Raw genomic sequence first — 23,646 nt, 5'->3', positions numbered from 1 at the left:
CCTGACGCGAAATGACATCCACTTATTAATATAATCGCAATTTTCGAAAGATTTTTGGTCCTCCTTCCCTTCCGTCGTTTTTTTTACTATTATTAATTATTTATTCAATACCACAAGTATACGTGAATTTAGATTGTAAAAAGTCTAAATTGCCCCCTTCCCTCAACCTCCCAAGGTTGGTTGCGTAATAAACACTGAAAGCCGGAGGGCAAACGCGTCCCGAAAACTCATCAAATCTTAGCTGCCACTCTCTACACTCCACTTCGACTCTCTCTCTCTCTCTCTCTCTCTCTCTCTCTTTGCAACTTCCGAATTTTTCTATGGCTTCCTCTTCAATGGCAGCGAGCGGAGTGCTCAGGCCCCGATCATCGTCGATGTTCCCGAATGCTTTGAAGCAGACCCAGAACGCGAGTCTCTGCAGAAGCAGCAGAGGCCTCTCCTTTAGTGGCTCTCATCTCTCCGGGACCAAAATCCCAACAGCCAGCACTTGTTTGAGGAAATGCCCCACTCACAGAGCCCCACCATTGGTTGTGTCTCCGAAGGCTGTTTCGGATTCAAAGAACTCGCAGACGTGTCTTGATCCCGACGCAAGCCGTGTGAGTGTTTATTTGTACCTCCATTTTTGCTGCTTTTGTTCTCTGCATTAACATATTGCGTTCTTGTTTTGATTGAATTATGGTGTGTTGTATGTTAGAGTGTGTTGGGGATTATACTGGGTGGTGGAGCTGGGACGAGGCTCTACCCCTTGACCAAGAAGCGTGCAAAGCCTGCCGTTCCATTGGGAGCAAACTACAGGCTGATCGATATTCCAGTCAGTAATTGCCTCAACAGCAACGTATCCAAGATCTATGTGCTGACCCAGTTCAATTCCGCCTCTCTGAATCGCCATCTTTCTCGTGCTTATGCTAGTAACATGGGTGGATATAAAAATGAAGGCTTTGTTGAGGTTCTTGCAGCCCAACAGAGCCCAGAAAATCCCAATTGGTTTCAGGTGATTAAAACGCTTGTTTTTGCGCTTGTGGGGTTGTGTTGGCAATTGGGGTTTGATTGGTTTTCTGAGTTGGGATATTTGGTTTTGGCGGTTTACAGGGTACCGCAGATGCCGTGAGGCAGTACTTGTGGTTGTTTGAGGAACACAATGTGTTGGAGTTTTTGGTTCTTGCTGGAGACCACTTGTATAGGATGGACTATGAGAGGTTTATTCAGGCACATAGAGAAACTGATGCAGATATCACTGTGGCTGCTCTGCCCATGGATGAGAAGCGTGCTACTGCCTTTGGTTTGATGAAGATTGACGACGAGGGACGCATTATTGAGTTTGCTGAGAAACCTAAAGGGGAGCAACTCAAAGCTATGCAGGTAACGATTGAGTTTTCTGAGAAACCTAGGAGTGTTTGTGGTTTTAGTTTTAATTGATTAGTGAGGCTAAATATTATTGTTTCTGTTTTGTTTTAGGTTGATACTACTATCTTGGGTCTTGACGATCAGAGAGCTAAAGAGATGCCTTATATTGCTAGTATGGGTATATATGTTGTGAGCAAAAATGTGATGTTAGATCTACTTCGGGACAAGTTTCCTGGAGCAAATGATTTTGGGAGTGAAGTTATTCCAGGTGCGACTTCCATGGGTTTGAGAGTAAGTTTTCGTTTCATCCATTCTATTTCTGTTGTCTCTGCATTCCTTTCAATCACAAGGTTCTTCTTTTTTATGTCCACTTTGGGGTAAAAATAATGGAATAATTGTTAAGAGTTGGTCCCAAGCTCCTGTGGAGTTGAAATCCCAAGTTCTATTAAATTTTTTAAGCAAAATTAGTAAGTGGAGCTTCATTGTAGCCTAGTCTGACTCGATTTCAAATATCTTTCATCAGAAACTGAACAAATTGATTTCTAGTGAAGAAAATAAGTGGCCATAAATGAATCAGTATGGTCTGCTAGAGGTTTCCCAGTGTTGCCATCATTTTGTTCCCTTGCTTTCCTGTCTCTAGAATCCGAGCTCCCAGAGTACTAATTGTTTAATGTCTACAGGTTCAAGCCTATCTGTATGATGGCTACTGGGAAGACATTGGTACCATTGAGGCTTTCTACAATGCAAATTTAGGGATAACCAAAAAACCAGTTCCAGATTTCAGGTACGTTTTGTTCTAAAACTAGTTTATTGATGCTTCTGTTTTGTTGCACCAATTGATATGGTATGCTATCAGCTGGATCTGGATGTTGTATGCCGGGCTAATTTTCAACTTTATATTGTAGCTTCTATGATCGTTCCTCCCCAATCTACACCCAACCTCGGTATTTGCCTCCATCAAAGATGCTCGATGCTGATGTCACAGATAGTGTTATTGGCGAGGGATGTGTGATAAAGGTGAGTTCTTGTTGGAAAAGTCAGCATTCTGCTTACTTGTTCTGGTTTACTGTGAAGTCCTTGTCGGCTAGTCCCTGTTCTCTTCAATGTCAAAAAAGTTTACATCTATATCCTATTGTGAAAAGATGACGGGAATCAACATAACTTATTGCAGTCATGCTCATTTAACCCACCCGTCTTTTGCCTATTGCAGAACTGTAAAATTCACCATTCAGTCGTTGGGCTTCGATCTTGTATTTCGGAGGGTGCTGTCATTGAGGACACATTACTGATGGGAGCAGACTACTATGAGGTAAATCCTGCTTTTTATTTAAAACCTACTGCTTTCTCAGTCCAGAGATGACTCAAAAACGTCTTTTTGTTTTAGAAATCTTGTCATTTTTCGTTTTACATTTCTGTGGGTTGAGTAGATTATACTGATGCATTTACTATGATTGTTACAGACGGATGCTGACAGGAGGTTTCTGGCTGCAAAGGGTAGTGTTCCAATTGGTATTGGCAAGAGTTCTCACATTAAGAGAGCTATAATTGACAAGAATGCTCGAATTGGCGACAATGTGAAGGTTAGGATCTATCAGTTTAACATGATTTTGTTTTTTTGTTTTCATTTGAGGAAACAGATCAGAGAAGGCTATGATATGAGAATAGGAATGGAATCTTGACGTGGGACTTAGTTGAGAAATGGAAATTTCATGATACTATGCTCAACTGGCAGAGCTAAAAGCTACTGAAGGGTGTGTGGGGTTTGGACCTGGAGAAAGCAGGTGACAGACCCCATGCTCTATTGTAGGTGAAAGCTAGAGAGAGAGAGAGAGAGAGAGAGAGAGAACAGAACATAGAAACCTTGCTGCAAATTATATCAGACTTAAAATTCTCAAGTGGGAAAGAAACAACTCCAATATGCACCTAGCTTCCTGTTTCCTACTTATGCATTGTAGGCAATGTTGTGTTGCACTTTCATGTTGAGTTATTAATTCAAAATATAATTTGTTCTTTTTCTTTGACGATTGCTCGAAACATTTTATATTAATTTATCTTTGTGAAACTGAAGATTGACAATGTAAATTACAGATTATTAACAGTGACAATGTGCAAGAAGCTGCGAGAGAAACGGATGGATATTTCATAAAGAGCGGGATCGTGACAGTGATCAAGGATGCCTTGATTCCCAGTGGAACAGTAATCTAGCCACATCTCATGTTTTTGTACCTGTTTAATGCTGATCGCGAATCTTCTTTCTTTCTTTCTGGTTACTGGCCTGAGAGAGAAGTCCCGAGTACGCAGCTATAGCAGCAACTTAACAAGTATACTTTGAGCTCTTCTTCTTTCTGTTCCTGTAATGTATATTTCACGATGTAATTATAGAGGAAGAGACCTCAGGAATTTGCTCTCTTCTATCTCAAATAAAGTTTTTGCCAAATGTTCAGTTATCCTTCTCAGAGATCAGATTTTTAATTAAGTAGTTTAAATAAGCTGATAAAACCAGACGAGTTATAATACCCATTTTAGAGAAAAATGTAAGTTGGGCCCAAAACTTGATATTTGAAAGTTCAGCATGCAACTGATGTTACAGATACACCCTTTTATAAAGCTTTACAAAAAATACAGTGCAAAATGTGGTTCTTAAAAAAAAAAATTCTTCATGGCTGAAGCAGTTTTGAATTACTCCATGACAATGCCTGCGTCTTAAACAGTGTGGATGAACTTTTTTTTAGCTGAGATGTCATGCATTAGTCAACCACACTGTCGTTATCTGTAGACACAAAATCAGTTTGGTAAAATTAATACATGTTATGTTACAGACCTAGTACGATTCTTAAAATAAAAATTAAGAAAAGAAATTGGCTCCTGAGAATGTTTAATCAAGGAATTCAAGAGATAAGAGAACCTCTTTAGTTTACATCAATCTCTCCGCGTAGTTATGATTAGACAACTTAAAAAACAGGGCTCTATGTACTTTACCAAGTCCCTATAAAAACTATAAATTAAGGATAAATGAATGGTTCAGGCATTCATAACTAACATGGCGAAGCTGCGGTTGCACATTAATGGCTCCTCTGGTGTCTAGGAGTGGATGGGATTGGATAAGTCACCAAATCTAAGGTATGTTGAAGGAGGAAATGAAGCTAGAGGTGAATGATTTTTCATTTTGGGGGGATTAGGAGGGAGAAGTTACAAGGTGTTGGTATCCTACCAGATGGGATAAATTTTCTTCGTGAATAATCAATATTCTACCTTCAACTCGGTAATTTTTAAATTTTTTTTCATTTCTTCCTTAACATGCTCTAAATATAGGGAGTTATCCTATCCAATCCAATGCTAGGACCAAACGAGCCCAAATCCAACTTGTTTCCTATCCCAATGAACCCCCCTGCATGAATTAGGAAAAGCACCCCCAACAACCTAATTCTGTGAAGATAATTAAAACTCAAACCAAAGGCAAAGCTTTTAATTACTCATTTGACATACATAAAGTATCTCTACCAGTCTCACTTGCATGCTACCAGAAAGATGCCTAGATTGTTAATACTACTTGTCAGAAGTTTTGAGGCTTCAGAAACCATTAAAAAAAAACCTTATTGCTCAAAATCCTTCAGCATTATGCTATTCCAAAGTCATTTATTTCTGACGCAAGAATGGTTGATGTCATCACCATTGCTAAGGTTGACAGGTGAGAAATTTAATATCCAATTGGCAATGAAGTATATTTTGAGCATGTAGTTAAAAAAGAAAGACTAGCTACATATCTTTACCTATGACGCCCAAGCCAAACACTCTCCTTGCATAGAAAGTTCTCAAATATAATATGAAAAATTGAAAATCAACAGAATTAGTGATCCACATATTTCTTATAAAAAAATGAACTAAGGGTACCAAAGTTACCTGCTTTCTTTGAGTCCAAAGTGGAGTTCACCTTCGCCCAATCAAGTTCCTCCATTTATCCTTAAGATCGGCTGGAAGACGGGTTATGTGAAATACGTTATGACCAAATTCCAAAATTTGCGTCCAGGGGATCTTTTTGCCTTTTGCTTTATAAATTCTCACTCCCTCCTGAACAAATCAGAAGATAATGTCCTTAGCCTACACAGATCTGACCCCAATTGAGTCATGCAATTGCATTTTTTATACCTTGGCCAGCAATATTTTTTAACCTTTCTCTGATTTATCTATGCAAATATTCTTAAGAACAAATCTGAGAACTTTTCAAAATCGGAAAGAAAAAGAGAGCTCGGCATATGCAAGGCTACGTACAAAACACATAATTTGAAAATTTTGACACTCCCAGTGATACAAATCAGTTAGGCATCAACATACTCTCGGCAGGGATTAGATGATACTATTTCAGAAGATGAAATCATTTCCAGAAAGGCAGGAAGGGAAACACAAACAAATACCTTTAACATTTCTACCTCTTCGCCTGTCCAGTTTAATTTCTTGCGCTTCCCATTGGGAAGTACCAAGTTTCTGCAGCATAATAGGATAAATAAATTATTATCAATTGGTACTATTTGCATAAGCATATCAAATGAATCCATCTACTATTTTTATAGAAAACAAAACCAGACTCCATATATAAACTTATAAAAAAAAGTAAACTTAAAATTAATAACATAACTCATGATCACCTTGCAAATTCGTGATCTTCTATTTCCTTCTTGGAAAAGGTTTTAGCTTTCTCATTTTGCTTTTTGGAATCCTCCACAAAACTTGTTTGACAAGAGGATGATTCCCTTGATGGAGAAGGCACTGTCCTTAATGAAGCTAAATTCTGAGGCTGTTCTGCCTTTTGAGCTTTTCTCTTGAAACGCTTCTTCCGCACTAGAGGAGACCCAGTATCTAACTCCTCAGATTCGGACACAACAGTGCCATTTGCAGGTACCTCGTTTGCTTCTGGTTGCCTTTGTTCTTCATCGTCACTTTTGTCTTCATTCTCCTTAGACACCCTTATACCTTCCTCATCTCCTTGGTCTAATCCATCATGTCCGTGGTCCTTATTTGTCTTTTCTTGTACATAACAAGCATTCTCAGGCTCTGCATCCACTTCAGGTGTCTCTTCAACAACTTCCCCCTCCTGCTGGTCCTCATCTATTCTTTCTCCACCTCCTACATTTTCAATCTCCCTCCTCGGCTCATTGTCCCCTTGCTCGGGTTCACCTCCTTCAATCCCCAGAGTCTGATCCCGAACTTCACCACCACCCTGCCCATCACCATAGCCGCAACCATTTCCCTCTCCGGCATCAATAAACTTGGACAGGACTCTCTTGGAAGTCATTGCCTTTCTCCTCAGCTTCTGAGTCCGCACAAACTTCAGCTTATATGCACAATAAGGACAGTAAAAATTGCCCATTTCATCAAACACAGGTTTAGCACACATACACTCCACATGCAGAGCAATTGGGCAACCCATCTCAGTACAAACCAACAATTTCATGTTCCCACTACCACCATTACACCTAACACAATTATCTACTTCTAACCTATCGAACTCCATATAGATTCTTCAACAAGCACTGTTCTTTGCTGAACCCCGAACTCAAATCCTCATCATCATCATCATCATGCTCATCCTAACAACAAGCAATAGGACCCAATGGACTCAATCACAAGTATTTCAAGTTTCAACAAGAAAAAAAGAAAATAAAAGCAGATAAAAGATTTGAAATTTCAAGAATTTAGTAGTTGCTAACCTGAGTGAAGAGCTGGGGCGGTGCCCTAAAGAAAAGTCTGGAGCTTTTCACAGGCCGAGGCTTAACCGTCCGTCTCTTGCTTTTCATTTGTAGTTCTCTGACTCTCTGCAACTACGTTCACCGTCGAGGTCCTTTCGGTTCTCGTACTAAGCACGAGAGTAATACGACGTCGTATAGCTGTATCGGATTAGTAGCCGAAGCTGGACTTTTCTTTTCTTTTTTGGGGGGGTCATAGGATATTGGACTGTACATAATTCAAATAGCTCAGACTGGACCGGCCCAAAGATTTTCATATGAAATTGGATGATTTTTTTGTTTATTTATAAAAGGAAAAGTGGTTAATGTGAAAATTTGAGAGTCGGATCGGTCGGTGTGAATCGTGCAACGTTTTTTCTGCTATGAGAACGGAAAAAAAGTGAGACTGTGAGAGAAAGTTATTGAATTGAAAGAAAGAAATGTGCTTTGCATGTCTGAAAATAGTAATGGAGATATGGGCGAGAATGGCGGGCTCTGGATGGCTGTGGATCACATTCACAGATGTGTTTCCTACTGCCTTCAACGTTGTTTACCGCTTTTTATCAAAAACCATCAATTTACACCCAATAAACTACCTTCTTTGCTTCATATCTTCTGCCCTCCATTGCTCGTTTAGTTTGGAAGGATTCTTGGATTTATTGAGACAACAAGACAAAATTCAATTTTGTTACTAATTTGCATGTTCATTTGGTCTAGCCCAAGATGCCATCCATCGAGTGCAATTGAGTTACATGCATATGTATATAATTCCATTGCCACAAGGTTAGTTTCTCTACTTGTCATGGTTCTTGTTCTTGTTTTGATTGTTGGGATTGAGAAATTCATGTTGTTGGATGAAATTTCATATGGGTTTTATTACAAATAGGTAAAGATTATATATTTGTATGTATGTATGTATGAATGTATAGGTTAGCATACTTTGGCAGATTCGTACTAGTTCTCTACTTACTTCCCATGATTTTTTTATTTTTTTGTTTATTGGGGTTGTGAAATTGATACTGTTATCCAAAATTTCATATGGGATTTTTTAGAACAGGTGAAGAACCTATACATAGATTGGATGTATATTTATGTATGTAGGTATTAGCCATGATGATTTGGCAGATTTGTGCAAACTTGTATGTATGTATGTTTGATTGTGGAGAATGTGATGAAACAGTGATGCTTTCTTTCGGAGATGGAATTCTTGTTGATTTCTTGGCATAGAATTGTACTACCTCCCCATGGATACTGATAACCATTTTTACAACAATGATAACAACAACAACAACCACAACAATGGTGCAGCCACAGTAAAAATAGATTCCCATGTTGAGGTTAGTTATTAAATCTTTAGCTGTGCATGGTATCAAAGGCATTTGCTATTGGTATTGATAGTCTCTGATATTAAAAAAGATTTTGGTTCCACAGATGGGATCAATGGAGCCCAAACCAGCGTTTGAGTATGAGGACCAGAGCCTAGTTGGTCCTGACAAACATTCCTTGGATGAGGCTCCCCTCAGATCTCTATATTCTGGTGGTCCAGGAGACTGTTCTCCCCAGGCCATGGGGAATACGGTGGTTGATAGCATCAAGATTGTAGTTTTCTCTGCCAAAATTAACTTGCTCATGCCTTTTGGCCCTTTAGCGATCGTGGTCGATAAATTTTCCGGCCATCGTGTGAGTTTTCTTTATCTGTTTCTCCATGTGAATTGTTCAGATCGTCATATGATTGTGTACTTGGTTATTTGATTAATTTATTGGATTTTAGGGTTGGGTCTTCCTTTTAAGCTTGTTGGGCATCATACCTTTGGCTGAGCGATTAGGATATGTAACAGAGTAAGATTTCTTGCATTCCCTTTGTATTTTCTTTATTTGCAAACATAAATGTTTATGAGTTTCTTGTTGAGCTCAACAGCGCATGGGAGTGGCCATGTGGGTTCTGATTTAGGTCCCAAAATCTATGTTGTGAATCCAACAGCCATGTCTGAATAAATATCTAGTTAACTTGATGTATTTGAGAACCTACATTTATTTTGCAGCAATTTAGGATTTAATCCACGTGCTCGTGAGCCGGCCATCCATACTAACTTTGCAATTAATGTGCATTATTGATTACCTAATATAGCTTGGCTTCTTTGATGCAGGCAGCTGGCTTGCTATACTGGACCAACAGGTATGTGTGTAGCTAATACAAGTATCATTCTTTTCTTTTTGACCATTAATAAGGACCAAATTTTGAAGCTATAGTACTAGCTTTACATTTAGCAGCCATTCCGTCGATCTAAAAATTTTATGCCATGACTCAAATTATGTCTTAAATTTTGCAGTTGGAGGGCTTTTAAATGCCACCTTTGGAAATGCAACAGAACTGATAATATCAATTTATGCTTTGAGACGTGGCATGATTCGTGTTGTTCAACAGTCTTTACTAGGCTCAATTCTGTCAAACATGTTGCTGGTGCTTGGATGTGCTTTCTTTGCTGGTGGACTTGTGTTTTCAAAGAGGGAACAAGTTTTCAACAAGGTATGTTTTCTTTCTTCATTTCATCACTAATGCTTGGTTAGTATAAAAAAAGAGAACCGTGTCTGTCTTCTACCATTCGTATTTTTTTTCCTTAAAGCTCAAAGTTCCTATATTCTCAGGCAACTGCTGCAGTGAGCTCGGGATTGCTATTGATGGCGGTCATGGGTCTGCTCTTTCCAGCTGTACTGCACTCTACTCGCACAGAATTGCACTTCGGGAAATCTGAATTAGCCCTTTCAAGATTTACCAGCTGCATTATGCTTGTAGCATATGCTTCCTATCTGTTCTTTCAGTTGAAGAGCCAGCAGAATTTATATGTTCCAGTTGATCAGGTTGGTAGCCAAAGAATTTACTAATGAGGACCTCATACCAAAAGACTTTATTTAATACTTTCTTTCTGGTCTTTTCCAATGAGGACCTCATACCATATTACTAATTCCTACCCTCTCACTGTTCTGGTGTCTGATGAAATTGAATATGGAGAAAGCCTAACCACTCAAAATTCTTTAAATTCATTTTTTTCTCAATGCAAATGTTCTACATATGTATTGTTTTGGGGATTTTTCCGGTTTGATTTGTTTGTGAACAAGTTTTAACTCATTATTTAATGAATCATACCATGTAAAAATGAATATTTTGTTGGCTGAAGACAGAAATCAAATAAGTGAAGTTTGGTTGTCATGCTCACTTAAAAGGAAAGCAAGCACTGAAATACAAAAAATGGCTGTTATGTTCTCTCTCTCTCTCTCTCTCTCTCTCTCTCTGAAACAGTTTGTGCAGAATCTCCATTATGTGATCTGATTGTGTGTATATTTGGCATAAAACCAGGCAGAGAATCACGCCGAAGAAATTTCAGATGATGAAGAGGAACCTGAGATCTCTAAGTGGGAATCCATAATATGGCTATCTATTCTAACTGCATGGATTTCAGTCCTCTCAGAATATTTAGTTAATGCGATAGAGGTAATACCTTCTGCAAATTATCTTATTATCCTAAGTTTTTATATTATTTATCTCCCCTTCAGGTGTATGACAACTCTGATTTTGGATGATTTGTAATTTTCATAACTGTTCTTATGGTTTTTGTAGTGACGAATTTCTTATGTAGTATCTATATATTTCCAAGTTATTCTTATGGTATTATATTATATTAATGCTTGCAGGGTGCATCTGTTGCAATGAACATTCCGGTTGCATTTATTAGTGTTATTCTGCTGCCAATCGTTGGGAACGCAGCAGAGCATGCAGGTGCTGTTATGTTTGCCATGAAAGACAAGCTTGTAAGTGGTTGTCCCGTTGGTGCCATAATACAATCATGCAGGACTTGTCATTATGTTCTTGTTGAATTTTTCTCAATGTCTCATGCAGGATATAACTTTGGGAGTGGCGATAGGCTCATCAACCCAGATATCTATGTTTGGAGTGAGTACCAAATATCATATGGATCTAGACTGACATTTATCGTTAAAAAACTTGTGCATGTGTTGTTCTTAATCCTGATACTATGATTGAGTCTGTGCAGTACGTAAATGCAACTATCTGTTGTGAATTTTTTTCATGTTTTCAAATATATATTGGTTATTGTTGTTTCGTAACAATTATAGCTGGAACATAAATGTTCTGGAAGAATTTATTGCTCTTTTTTTCTTCATCTTGTGATTATTACTTTTTAAAATCCTCTATTGTTGTTTCTATTGCTGCAGATTCCATTTTGTGTGGTGGTTGGGTGGGTGATGGGGTGCCCTATGGACTTAGATTTCCAACTGTTTGAGACAGCCACACTTTTCATAACTGTTTTAGTAGTAGCCTTCATGCTACAGGTTCGTCATTTGAGTAAATTATCTTTTCTATTTTCATCAGTAATGGTTACTTCACTGCTTTTATAGGGGAAACTGTAGAATGTACCATGAGTTACTCCATGTTCATTGAGTTGTGAATGGCAAGTTTGGAAAGCTTAGGGCTGTTTGATAACCATTTCAATTTTAGTTTTTAGTTTTTAGTTTTTATTTTTTGTTCTAGAGTACAGAGAAAAATGAGAGTGAGAATGGGAATGAGGATGAGATTGAGAGAGAGGATGAGAGGGGAGGATGGGAGGGAGGAATAACAAAAGTGAAAACAAAAACTTGAAAGTGAAAACAATTTCAAACAGATTTCAATTTTTAGTTTTTGTTTTCACCTTTGTTACTCCTCCCTCCCATCCTCCCCTCTCATCTTCCCTCTCAATCTTATTTCCACTCTCATTCTCACTTCCATTCTCCCTTTTTATCCTCTATGAATAGCACAAAAAATGCGAACTAAAAACTAAGATTGAAATGGTTATCAAACGGGCCCTTAAAGTTAACATTTGTATTTTAAAGTTGGTATAGTAAAGGTAAACATCAATAACTTTTAAATAAATTTGCGAAAACATCAATAAGTTTTAAATAAATTTGCGAGATCCAATACTGATACATACACTGCATTCAAACACGCACATGGAAAAAACATTGATTTGGGGTTTGTGATGTCTCCTTTGGTTTGCAGTGAATTTTTTTTTCTGTGTTTTTTGTTTACATGGATTTAATTTGAACTTGCAGGAGGGAACTTCTAATTACTTTAAAGGACTAATGCTCATTCTCTGCTACATTATTGTCGCGGCAAGCTTCTTTGTACATAGAGATCCTAAAGCAATACGTGAGTTATCCCCTCCTTTTCCCTCAAGTGGCCAGTCGATAATTTATCTAATTTCCATTAGATTCAGAGTTCTAAAAGTTTCGTCTCATTTTGTATGAAGGCTTTTGCTCCAATTACGTCGATGTGGAAATGCCATATCTTGATACATTTTTTGCAGTGAATGCATCTTTATTTTACAATACTTCCATTTTGAAGGATTATTTTGCTGCTTGCACATTCAATATAATGGAGAACAGACTGAGTTCATTTCTTATCTACAAAATATCTCTCTGCCCAGTATGTTTCTTACTTATGACTTCATGCACATTTCTGCAGGGGATAAGCCCCAGAAACCAAAGCAGTAACTGAGTCAATGAAGTGAATCTAATACTCAAAGTCAATGTCATGTATTGAAGAAGTGGTTTTGCCGGTAGCTCCTGAAACCTTGACGATTATGAGTACTTCGTAGGTGGATCTTCTGAAGATGCTGGATAGATTTCCAAGTTGAAATACTCATGAAAGCTAAGTGGATACGTTACCATCCCACACAACATTGGAGCAGGGAAAAGATAGTTGTTTATAGGATATAGTTTAAATTGATGTTAAAAAAAATAGGAATGGTATGAGTCAAACTAAGATTTAGCAAATGATGTATTATTTTCCCAGATATAGTTCAATTATGTAATGTACAGTATCAATATGAAATTTTCAATGTTGGTTTACATGGATCTTAGTAGCCAATCATCCATTAATATTGGCTATTTGCCAGACATTAGACTTGTTCTTCATCTTCAGAGCTCTGAAGGTTGTTTATATTGGATTTTGAGGCTCTTCTTTAGGCTAATAATAGATTATGGAACTTCAAAATTTTGGTTTAAGCTTTGTGCTGTTTTGAACTTTAGAAATAGTATCTCATTATCTCAATGGAGCCTAGGCAGTTAGCACAATACAAAGAGAACATTTTTGCTCACCAAATTGGTGGTGAGCATTACCACCATATTTAGTGCCCGTTTGACATTGTTTATTTGGGGTGATAAGTGATTTTTTAAAAATTTTGAGAAGCCCAACTCGTTTGATAAACTGTGAGAAAATCACTTATTGTTAAAAATTACTGTGAGAGAAAGCTATAAGGGAAAGCAGTTAATGAGGTGCTTTCATTTTCCGATTATGCAGGAATCAGTTTCGAAGATGGGCTGGTTTTAATGATTATGCGGCAATCATTTTCTGATTATGCGTAAAATCAATATCACCAACACTTTCAACAAAAATTTTACGAAAAGCCAAACTGCTTTATCTCACAGCTGATTTCTCTCACAGCAAATCTGACAGTGATTATTTTTACAATACAGCAATGCCAAACAGTTGTTGAATGAGTTGAATTTTTTAGATTCATTTAGCATGTACAATAAAATCACACTCATCCAACGGCAGTTAGTGTGGTGGCGGCACCTAAAGCATTATCACCATATTAATGTGACCGTTGGATGAGTTGAATTTTTTAGATTCATATAGCAGATAGATTAAATCACACTCATCCAACAACAATTAGTGCCGTAAAATGCTCACCACCATTGAGCAAAAATGTTCTCCAATACAAAGCTTAAGTAAAAGTTTCAATTTTTTATTTTTTGTTTGCCCAATTTTGCAAGGAACCACTCTAGTGGCTCAAGCTTTCATTATTGAAATGGAGTTTGCATTTGTTTGACCCACTGACGGTGGTGAACCACTGGAGAAGAGAACCATGAGCTCAAAGGACATTGAGATGGTATTATCTCAATAATACCCTTGCTGTTTCTAAAATACAGTAGGGTAAAAACGACATTATCTATCTATCCTTATTCATGAAGAGTGCTGCTAAATGAACTTTAAAATTAATTGAGTATATTCTATGATCTAAGTGCACCTTAATATTTTAATCAAAATGTGAAATTAAATAAGTACACCCTATTTAACTACCAAAAATATCCCGGGTACACCCTAATTCACTTTACCACAAACACCAAACCCACCTTGCTGCCAAACTTGCTGCTTAACCCACCAACGCCGCTGAGGTTGATTCTGTCAAACAACTGTGGGAGAACAGGCAAGACCTAAAGGTGCGGCTTCTATTACTTCATCTACCAGATCCATTATAAACGAAGGAGTACAGCCAAGGGTGGCACTCGGCCCCAATTCTCAATGCCCTGGGTTTATACCATGAGTTTATAGTCATTGACTTAATATAGCCTTCACGAAGTTTATAATATATACAGGCATCCTTTATAAGTAGGCATCCTTCCTGCAAGATTGAATATTAGCTGTAAAAATGAGGAGCAAAAGGAAAAAACCATTCCTTAATGTGGCTAGAGAGGAGAGGAGAGGAGAGGATTGATGAGAGCGATTTTGTAAAAGCTCAATAAATATCATATCATCTTATTTTGATTTTAAGATTCATTTTCGAGCATTTAGACAGGGAAGGTTGAATATAGTGTACTTATTAAAATTATTTGTTTCAAAATTCAATATATCCTTTTTAGTCATTTTATGTTATGATAAATTAGTAATTCAATAAATACTTTGGTAGTATGGTGTACTTAATTAATTTTAGGGTTCGTTTAGCAGCACTCTTCCTGAATTGGACCCAAAGTCTGTTGTCTTACTCGAAAATATTTGGCAAATTGCTACTTGGTCCTTTTGCAGTTGAGGACATTCTACCTTATCCTTTTCCCTTTCTAATCTCCTGCTATACAGACGCACAAAAACAAAATAGAAGAAAAAAAAAAGGAAAGAAAAAAGGGGTTAAGATGGTTTGCTCAATCCCAATTCTCAAACCCTAGAAGCTGTAAACTTGAAGAGGCTGAGAAGACAGTGGCAGTGAAAGAGTGACTGAGAGACCCTCGTTCTCTCTAATCTTCACTATTCAAAGTAGAGAGAAGAAGAGAAGGCTTTGGATTTACACTTCACATAGTTGTTCCAAAAACGTTGTTTTTTTTGTTGAAAGAGAAAAAACGTCGTTTGAAATCACTGCGCATTTATCACTGAAAACACTATGGTAAGTGTTGCCAATCAATCCAATCTCAGAAACCGAACGAAATTTTATTGATTTCAGTTTAATTCATTGTACAAGTTCACAGTTCACTGTGCTTGTGTTTGATTTGGACCTCTCAATTTTGTTCGGTTTTCGATAATCAGACGGGTCGGGGCGGAGGAGGAAAGGACCGATTTCGGATGGAGCATCCGGAAAATCGCGGGGGCAGCGGCGGCCCCCGGCGTTTCGACTCCAAGAATGGCAAAGCTCCGCCGTCCAGACACCTCTGGGTTGGGAATCTCTCTCATAGTATCATGGAGAACGACCTCACTGAGCACTTTCTTCAGTTCGGGGAGCTCGAAAGCGTGGCCTTCCAGCCCGGCCGGAGTTACGCCTTTCTTAATTTCAAGAGGGAAGACGAAGCAATTGCCGCCATGGAGTCCCTCCAGGGTTTTCCTGTTGCGGGCAACCCGCTGAGGATCGAGTTTACCAAGGCGGTTAGTTACTTTTTTTTCAAGATGCTTTTTTTCTATCTTTGTTGTAAATATGCACTATGTAATGTATGTGTGTGTATTATAACTTGGTTATCTGAATTGAAGGCCATGGTAGCTGACTATTTCCATAATCTTTGAGTTTGAGCAAGAATATATTGCATAGTTCACCAACTTATAATGTCAAATTAGCTAATTAAAATGCTCCATGACAGATGCATAACGATTGATAACAGTGCCACATTCCACGAAATTCATTAATCCATAAGATATTACAAACCAGCATAATCACAAGGCTCACATGAAAGATTAATGTCCATAGTAACAAAAAAAAGTTAGTCCTATATTTTAGTAGGGAGCACTTTTAAGACTGAATAGAGGGACATGTGCTTTCCTCTCATTCCGCGGTTTTCAGCATGATCATTCTCCTAGCATTTCCACATACTTTCAGTAGTTTCAAGATTAGCTTTGAAGGTGAAACACGTGCAAGGGGAGGCAATCCAATCACTCTTTTCTTGTTTCCTTTGCTTTCCAAATGTTTAATGAAAAACCTGTTGACTTAACGTAATAAGTGAATGAGAGTGTTCTGGGTTGCATGCCTATCTAAGAAGTGGTCAACCACAGGAAAATGTATTTCCCTTCTATCATTGCATAAGAATAGCAGGAAACCATATACAAGTTGGACAAGCTGAGGTTTTAACTGCAAAATCTATAGAATGCCGGGAATGTTTATGCCATGGCTAGCATGATAGCATTCCATTACCATTCCGAACTTCCCGTAAGTAATTTACTAAAGAAGGGCAAAGCACACCATTTTTTTCACTTGTCTCTATTCTTAGTGTCATTCTTATTGTCTAATTGGAGTCACAATGCACTCTTTATCAACTGTGCTGGGGTTCAGAATCATCTGTCCGGTAGTGGGATCTTGATTTGATGGTTTTCTCACTGCAAATCATAATTAGGCAGGGTTTGAGTGTTAAACTACTAAGTTTCAATGTGAATTCATTGACTCATGTGAACTTAACAGGTTTCATAGATTTCTCTCTTCCTAGTCCCAGTTTATCCATTCTGTATTATTTCTCACACTGAATTCACAGTTGGGGTGGCATTTATACATACTGCAAGAGTTTCAATTGTAATAGGGAAATATTTTGGTAGTGTTTTCTTCCGAACTAAAATTTTAATGTATTACAGGTTGAGAAATTTGTCTAGATTATGGTTGCTAGCACTAGATCCCATGTAGGGAACAGTTTCAGGAATTAATCTGTTTGGAGTTCCATAGTGTAGACTGTGCTTATGGGAAGTTTGGGATTTTTTTTTTATGACTGAAAGTAATTGGACAGTCATATCAATAAATTTTTCATTGATAGAGCAAGGAACGCCATACATTATTTGATATATGGAGACAGTTGGACTTAAAATATGCATGTTTGACTTCACCGTTTGTTACTTGCTGTGTTGTCTGTTACTTGTCCTCCCTTGATCAAAAGCACTTAGGTTTTACCTTGCAACTTTAAGAGTTTCTTGAAATCATAATGGATTTTTTAAAACATTGCCATAACTAGTGGAGAATAGTTCTGAATAATTGAAAAAAGACGTTGAATATGCCTCCTTAAGGTGCTTTCTCCTAGCCCTCTCCCACCCACCCAACCTAAGAACAAAACAGAGAAGGAAAAGGTGAGTGTGACAATTCATCAAAATCATTTAATTGGATCATCAATAATTCTATGAAGGAAACAAAATTTTGATTTGATGGGAATAACGGAATATGAAATTCTCACTGAAGAAAAGAAAAGGGTTCAGAAGCCTTTTATCAGATTAAAAGAAGCCCTCACTAGGTAAGAATCCAACCTGATCTCCTTATCTTGGACTATAATAAAAGGAGACAATTTTGGCATAACGATTGTTGCATGGATATTTAACACTACCAAGGGACCTTTTAACTATTAGAAATCCAATTTTAAACATCTTTTATCACATCAAAATGATTCCATAAATAGCAAAAATTAGAACCCTATGAACAGCAAGCAACTCAGCATAAGTAGCCACCTCTTGTCGCAAGAGCGAGAAGGAAATATTTAGATATGCAACCTCTCCCAGTATCTCCAATAACAATGTAACTGAATTCATAAGATAAAGGCAAATTAAGTCCCCAATACATGCAGCAAGACAGGGGAGGGTTCAATGAAAACATGAAAGACCTGGGAGTGGATTCTTGTGCTCAATGCATTTGGTGAGTTTAACACCTTCTTCTCCTCTCCTCCTCCCCCCCCCCCCCCCCCCCCCCCCCCCCAAAATAAAAAATTTCTGTTTATTTAAGATACAGTGGCCAGAAGATCCTATTGGCATGCTGTAGCTCAGATCATATGAGGAAGAATCTTCTTGGAATAAGCACAAAGTCTTGCATGTGTTGGCTATTCAAATTCTGCAGCTGCTCAACCACCGAATGATTCATATGCATAATAATTTACTTTAGAAAGAAGAAAAAAAACCATGAGATGGCACAAGGCTCACAGTTACATATTATGTTTCACTTTCTTTTTAAATGTGGTCCGTATGTTGGATCCAAATGCAGAAATAAAACCATTACACTCAAACTTCCGACATTCAATCTGTCAAAATATGCAAATAGTCATATCTTGTGGATGATGCATCCCAATCATTATTAATATTATAATTTTTGCAATCTACATTGTTTGCACTCTTTTTTCCTTTCTCAATATTCAAAAAATAAATCTGTCATGAAAATCTAATCCACTATAATAGTGCAACTGGATGCTTCATGCCTTAGAAACTGTATCCCTATTATCTTCTTCTTTCGTTTGCGTCATGATAATGGTTTGAATGGAAATTTCAGGCTAGCATTAGAGCAAGTATTCTTTCATGTTCTAAGATTTTATCTAAGAGGGTTCATGTGAGTTGAAAATAAGGTGTGTTCCATTTAGCACAGCAGTACATCTGGAGCAGTTAGAAATCTCATTTAAGGTTCGAACAACTGAGCACATTGCTTATCTCCTTCAGTTAAAAGAATGTGCTGAGGTGGTTGCCTGTGTTTACAATCTTTGCCTTGGGAGGCCCATGTACTATGGAGCTCTTTTTGGCTATCCTATTATTCTTCACTAAAAAAATCCAGGTCAACACTGTTAAATTCCTGAATGTCTTAACGCTGATACTTTAATTCCTGTGCACCATATGAGACAGATGGCGCACTTGATCATGGAATAAAATTTACAAATCAAAAGTTATGTTTGTGGCTTCATCCTTTGGGATATGTTAGCCATTTGTAATACTGAAGATGTGGTTTCCTACTATATGCATGGTAAGAATAAGTTTGTGCTCATTATGGGTCAAGTTGCAGTCGGCCAATTTGGGGACCATTTTTCGAAGCATGATTTGGATCTCTTGCTTTGGTTTCAAATATCAGAAGCTAATTTTGATATTAGTCGGAAAGAGTCTGTCATCTTGTTTCAACAATTTAACATGATAATCATGGAAGGGTTTGCAAAAAAAAATTTCTTTCTATTTTAAGGATTCTGCTCCATTGGGAACAATTGGTGACCAGTTATTTGCTTACTCTTTCTAGCAACCATTTCTAAAACGATGAGCTGGATCTCTTGATTCGGTTTCAATCTAATTTGATATTACCGGAAACAGGTCTATCATCTTCTTTAGAATCACTAGTTTACTAATGATTATGGTAAGGAGTTTTAGTGTTTCGGTTGGATTCTTTTTTTCCATCTTAAGGATTGTGCTCCTTTGGAAACAATTATTGAGTAAGTATTTGCTTACTCTTGCTTGCATGGTTTATAATGTTTCGAGTCATAAAAGGTGACGTGTAACCCCCAGGATGTGATATTTACTAATAGAATTCTTGTGCTAAGATATATTTGCGACTCTGATTTGAATAATGAGACACATTGACACTTAGGAAGCTACATTCTTGGGTGCAAAGCAGCTTTCTCTGTTTTTGAATGCTCTAGTGGATCTTTTAGTGAGTGATCCATCAACCTTTGTTTGAACTTGTTTTGGTGTGCATGTGTGTCGACCTTCCAAATGATTTGCAAAATGAGGCTCTTTAATTATTTGCATATATCTATGTATATAAAGGCAGAGATAGAATATGGAGTGCAAATTCAGTAAGGACACTCGAAGTAATAGTAGTTTAATAGCTTCATTTAAAAAGAAAATGAATTAAATAACAGGATTACTATGTTGAGTAGGATTAGATGTCACTGTAAATGGGTTATGGAAGGACATGTGATGCATGAGGTGGTTGAATAGGATGTTCAGGATACCTCTGTTGTTGCTTAGAGTAATCCATATGAGAGTTGGAGAGTTGGTATTAAACTTGAATTTTCTTTCAATATGACGTATGACCAACAGGACGGGATTAATGATACAAAGTTAGAATCGATCTTTCTATATTCGTTCAGACATAAGTTCGTTCTGTGCTTACTTTGATGAGATCTTTAATCACAGGATAAATCATCAGCACCATCGCGTGACGAAGATTACTCCCAACGTCGAGATGAACAACGTTCAGCTCTAAGAGGATCTCCTTTCTTGCAAAGGGAGTCTAGAGCACGTCAGGCTAGTCCTGAGCAATTTTATCAGGAAAAATCCAATATGAATGATAAGAATGCAGAGCCTAGTGCAGTTTTATGGATAGGGTTTCCAGCTTTATTGAAGGTGGATGAACTGATATTAAAGAAGGCTTTCTCACCATTTGGTGAGATTGAGAAGATCACGGCATTCCCTGGTCGTAGTTATGCTTTTGTTCGATTTAGGAGTGTAATGTCAGCATGCAGAGCGAAAGATGCTCTTCAGGGAAAATTATTTGGAAATCCCCGTGTACATATTTGCTTTGCAAAGAGTGAAACAGGTTCATCAAACAGTGGAAGGAATTTAATGAATGTCCCTCCATCGCCACATTTTAAGGGGAATGACCGCTCAGGATCGCCTGAGAATTTTCGAGAGGAGAGCAAGTTTGGGAGCTTAACAGGGAATCCTAGCATCAGATCTCCTCAGTATTTCCCAGATTTGGATGCTGGTGATTCTGATCCCTATAGTTTAAATAAGAAAGGGAATTTGTGGACAGGTGAAAACAATACGTTTGACCAGAGGAGGTTTGGGGAAATGGGGTCCGAACTAGGACTATCGGAAGATATGTATGATCATCGGGGTAGTCCTAAAAGAGAGAAATATGCTCATTTACACAATTATTCTCAGAGATTTCCTCAGACAAGTCAACCGTATGAAGAACCATGGGACTTGCCGGAAGATATTCATTTCCATCATGGGGCCAAGAAATTGAAGACAGAGTCTTTTCTTCCTGACAGAGAGCTTCCAGAGTATGCCCTGTCTGACTTCGAACAAGAAAGACATGGTTTTCCTAGATCATACTCTGATTTTCCCCAATCTGACAGTTCTAAAAGAAACTTTGAGGCTGGGCCTTTTGGTTACAAACAGATCCCGGAGCGACCAATGAATTTTGCTCTACCTTCAGGACAAAGGGGTGACCACTGGAAAGAATCTTATGATAATTTTCAGGTGAACTCAGGTTCTCAGCTAGCAAATCCTGTTGATAGGAGAAGATTTACTCCTGAACCAGACCAGTCTTCTTTCAATGTGTGGAAATGGGAAGGGACTATAGCAAAGGGAGGAACTCCTGTCTGTCGTGCTCGCTGCTTTCCTGTGGGAAAAGTTCTTGACATGATTTTGTAAGTAGTAATTTTTTTTTTCCCTCAAATGAAATTTTCCGGTTACTTTCATGATTAGAGTAAACAGAATCAAGAATGTGAAAAAGGCTATATTTACCTAGTGCCTGTTGACCATCTTCAACAACAGCTGATTGATATCACTTCTTAAACCCAAAAATATGCATTAGTATTTTCATATATATTTTTTTAATTCTTAGCATACTTTTGAGTTGCAGTGTATTTAGGTGTGTTAGGAATGGGAGAATTCCAATTTATTTTCAATGAATTTGAGAGTTCACAGAAGTGTGGTTGCATGATATTTTGGTTGTATGAATAATCCGACTGCAAAGGTTCTCCTCTCCCCCCACCCCCAACATAGAAAAGGTTTATCCTTAGGTGACCCAATTTTATTGAATTTCTGAATCACACCTTCTGCAGCAACATTAATAGATTAAAACAGACTATACTTTGATCCCTTTTCATAATTTTATTGAGCAGTTTGGTCCCTCTGTTAATTATCTTCGTGATTATACTTTTCTTGATATTCATAAACTACAATCTGCAACATAGATGGACTATTTTCAACTGCTCTGAAACAAAATAAAATTTTTTGTAACACGTGATAGTGTTTGTTGGATCTAAAATCGTTATTCGCACCAATTCTATGCTGCAGGCCTGAATTTTTGGATTGTACTGCAAGGACTGGTCTAGACATGCTTTCGAAGCATTACTATCAAGCAGCAAGCGCTTGGGTTGTGTTCTTTGTCCCTGAAAGTGATGCTGATATTGGATACTACAATGAATTTATGCATTATCTTGGGGAGAAGCAGCGCGCAGCCGTTGCTAAGTTAGATGACAAGAATACCTTGTTTCTTGTACCCCCATCAGACTTCTCAGAGAAAGTGCTGAAGGTTCCAGGGAAACTCAGCATCTCTGGTGTTGTTTTGAGGTTAGAGCATCCTAGTTCCAATTTTGGATCACATCACCAACAACATGAAAGAAAAGATAGGAGATTATTGTCGTTTCCTGGGGACACATCATATACAAATCCATCAACACCTTCAGAATCTATTCATCCATTTACATCTTTACCTGATTCAAGTAAACCAGGAGGTAGCAATCTCTCTTTCTTGGGGAATTTAATTACATCAGCTCCACCAGCGTCATATTCAGGTTCAGCTCATGGTGTTGGCAATGGGTCTGAGTCTTACAATGAAAACAGGCACGATTATCCACTACATAAGGGAAGCCCTACATTGGGGCCAAATTGGTCTTCTCACCATCTGCAGAACTCAGTTTCTGGTAGTCGAAATAGACCAACCCAAATGTCCAGTATTGCCATTGATCCTATTCATCAGGATCATAGGATCATGCAAAGGGCAGTGCAAGAGTCAAGCACTGCAGGTGGAATTTCTCATATTCGAAATAGCAATTCATCACTCCATGAAACCCAATCGTCACCTTCTTTGGCAGCCCTGCAACCAGACCAACTTGCACAACTGGCATCATCTCTTCTTGGGCAGCAGAGGCAGCCTGGGAGCACTCCAAATCCATATACCAGAGAAGATTTTAGGCAGAGAAACACAATGAATGAGTCTGACAACCTTCCAAGGACATCCCAGAGATTTGGTCTGCAGAATAATCAGGTGAGTTCTGAACCATCAACGTCTCAGTTTGGTCAAGTTCAAGAGTTGCAGCAGCTGCAACAGCAGGTATCAACTGTGTCGGCAGTGCCTCACATGGGCCAAAGAGAGCTTCAAGCAGGGGTTCAGGGAAATCAACAGCTGCAAAGTATTAGCTCAAATGAAGCAGTGGAAACCGATCCTCAGAAACAACGCATGCAAGCAACATTACAATTGGCAGCAGCTCTTCTTCAGCAAATCCAAGGAGGGAAAGGAAGTTGACCAGAGTGTGTTGGTCTCATCTATTTGTGTGAGTGAGTAGCAAATAAAATTTTGATAATCTTCCATGGGACAACTACTTGTGCTAATACAAGGAAATTCAACATTCGACATCTGTAACAGAGTGCAGTTGCACATTAATTTTGCTTGCTTTCCCTAGCAAACTCAGTATTAGATGTAAATACTCTTTTCTTTTTCTTTTTTTCTTGTTGGGGTTCAAGTAATTGAACATTTATTGGTTGTGTTGTCCAATGGAAATGCTAACTTATTTACGTTCTATTTGGACTTAGTTGAAGAAGTGTGGA

The 23,646-nt window shown here is 38.0% G+C and overlaps 4 protein-coding genes across 6 annotated transcripts; 3 read left to right on the top strand and 1 right to left on the bottom strand.

Annotated features, from left to right (window-relative positions):
* LOC18783403 (glucose-1-phosphate adenylyltransferase small subunit, chloroplastic/amyloplastic) lies at positions 52-3,793 on the top strand. Its single transcript, XM_007215938.2, has 9 exons — positions 52-596; positions 695-991; positions 1,090-1,359; positions 1,456-1,635; positions 2,025-2,128; positions 2,250-2,361; positions 2,555-2,653; positions 2,805-2,924; positions 3,433-3,793. The coding sequence occupies exons 1-9, from the start codon at positions 321-323 to the stop codon at positions 3,547-3,549; spliced, it is 1,575 nt and encodes a 524-aa protein (XP_007216000.1). The 5' UTR covers positions 52-320; the 3' UTR covers positions 3,550-3,793.
* On the bottom strand, positions 3,861-7,207 carry LOC18782052. The gene is made up of 5 exons (XM_007216697.2): positions 7,050-7,207; positions 5,988-6,929; positions 5,757-5,826; positions 5,245-5,412; positions 3,861-4,114 (listed from the first exon to the last, which is right to left on the bottom strand). Exons 2-4 carry the CDS (start codon positions 6,851-6,853, stop codon positions 5,272-5,274), a joined length of 1,077 nt encoding a protein of 358 aa, XP_007216759.1. The 5' UTR covers positions 6,854-6,929; positions 7,050-7,207; the 3' UTR covers positions 3,861-4,114; positions 5,245-5,271.
* LOC18783366 (vacuolar cation/proton exchanger 5) lies at positions 7,267-13,015 on the top strand. 3 transcript variants are annotated; one of them, XM_020559266.1, is made up of 13 exons: positions 7,267-7,847; positions 8,245-8,401; positions 8,496-8,744; positions 8,836-8,903; positions 9,212-9,240; positions 9,395-9,591; positions 9,711-9,923; positions 10,420-10,554; positions 10,755-10,871; positions 10,960-11,013; positions 11,295-11,411; positions 12,168-12,264; positions 12,580-13,015. In XM_020559266.1, the coding sequence occupies exons 2-13, from the start codon at positions 8,309-8,311 to the stop codon at positions 12,606-12,608; spliced, it is 1,398 nt and encodes a 465-aa protein (XP_020414855.1). In that variant the 5' UTR covers positions 7,267-7,847; positions 8,245-8,308; the 3' UTR covers positions 12,609-13,015. The 3 variants fall into 3 exon arrangements, with proteins under 3 accessions (XP_020414855.1, XP_020414853.1, XP_020414854.1); XM_020559264.1 differs by lacking the exon at positions 12,580-13,015 and having other exon boundaries at positions 12,168-12,573; XM_020559265.1 differs by lacking the exons at positions 7,267-7,847; positions 12,580-13,015 and having other exon boundaries at positions 7,875-8,401; positions 12,168-12,573.
* On the top strand, positions 14,859-23,620 carry LOC18783783 (flowering time control protein FPA). The gene is made up of 4 exons (XM_007217624.2): positions 14,859-15,274; positions 15,415-15,747; positions 20,221-21,461; positions 22,114-23,620. Exons 1-4 carry the CDS (start codon positions 15,272-15,274, stop codon positions 23,342-23,344), a joined length of 2,808 nt encoding a protein of 935 aa, XP_007217686.2. The 5' UTR covers positions 14,859-15,271; the 3' UTR covers positions 23,345-23,620.

This window comes from Prunus persica, chromosome G3 (assembly GCF_000346465.2).
Source record: "Prunus persica cultivar Lovell chromosome G3, Prunus_persica_NCBIv2, whole genome shotgun sequence".
NCBI classification, from domain to species: domain Eukaryota; kingdom Viridiplantae; phylum Streptophyta; class Magnoliopsida; order Rosales; family Rosaceae; genus Prunus; species Prunus persica.
Note: the sequence above shows the minus strand (reverse complement) of the source record. Positions and strands in the feature narration are given on the sequence as shown.

What these genes read in the sequence shown, in the direction of transcription:
- LOC18783783 (XM_007217624.2), top strand. An exon ending in GGATCGAGTTTACCAAGGCG is followed by an intron (nt 15,748 to 20,220) that starts GTTAGTTACTTT and finishes CTTTAATCACAG; the next exon opens with GATAAATCATCAGCACCATC. An exon ending in AAAGTTCTTGACATGATTTT is followed by an intron (nt 21,462 to 22,113) that starts GTAAGTAGTAAT and finishes TCTATGCTGCAG; the next exon opens with GCCTGAATTTTTGGATTGTA.
- LOC18783403 (XM_007215938.2), top strand. Translation starts at nt 321, where the DNA reads ATGGCTTCCTCTTCAATGGCAGCGAGCGGAGTGCTCAGGCCCCGATCA. An exon ending in TGGGAGCAGACTACTATGAG is followed by an intron (nt 2,654 to 2,804) that starts GTAAATCCTGCT and finishes TGATTGTTACAG; the next exon opens with ACGGATGCTGACAGGAGGTT. An exon ending in GAATTGGCGACAATGTGAAG is followed by an intron (nt 2,925 to 3,432) that starts GTTAGGATCTAT and finishes TGTAAATTACAG; the next exon opens with ATTATTAACAGTGACAATGT.
- LOC18783366 (XM_020559264.1), top strand. Translation starts at nt 8,309, where the DNA reads ATGGATACTGATAACCATTTTTACAACAATGATAACAACAACAACAAC. An exon ending in CGATTAGGATATGTAACAGA is followed by an intron (nt 8,904 to 9,211) that starts GTAAGATTTCTT and finishes TCTTTGATGCAG; the next exon opens with GCAGCTGGCTTGCTATACTG. An exon ending in TAGTAGCCTTCATGCTACAG is followed by an intron (nt 11,412 to 12,167) that starts GTTCGTCATTTG and finishes TTGAACTTGCAG; the next exon opens with GAGGGAACTTCTAATTACTT.
- LOC18782052 (XM_007216697.2), bottom strand. Translation starts at nt 6,853, where the DNA reads ATGGAGTTCGATAGGTTAGAAGTAGATAATTGTGTTAGGTGTAATGGT. An exon ending in GAAGATCACGAATTTGCAAG is followed by an intron (nt 5,827 to 5,987) that starts GTGATCATGAGT and finishes ATTATGCTGCAG; the next exon opens with AAACTTGGTACTTCCCAATG. An exon ending in AAGAGGTAGAAATGTTAAAG is followed by an intron (nt 5,413 to 5,756) that starts GTATTTGTTTGT and finishes TGATTTGTTCAG; the next exon opens with GAGGGAGTGAGAATTTATAA.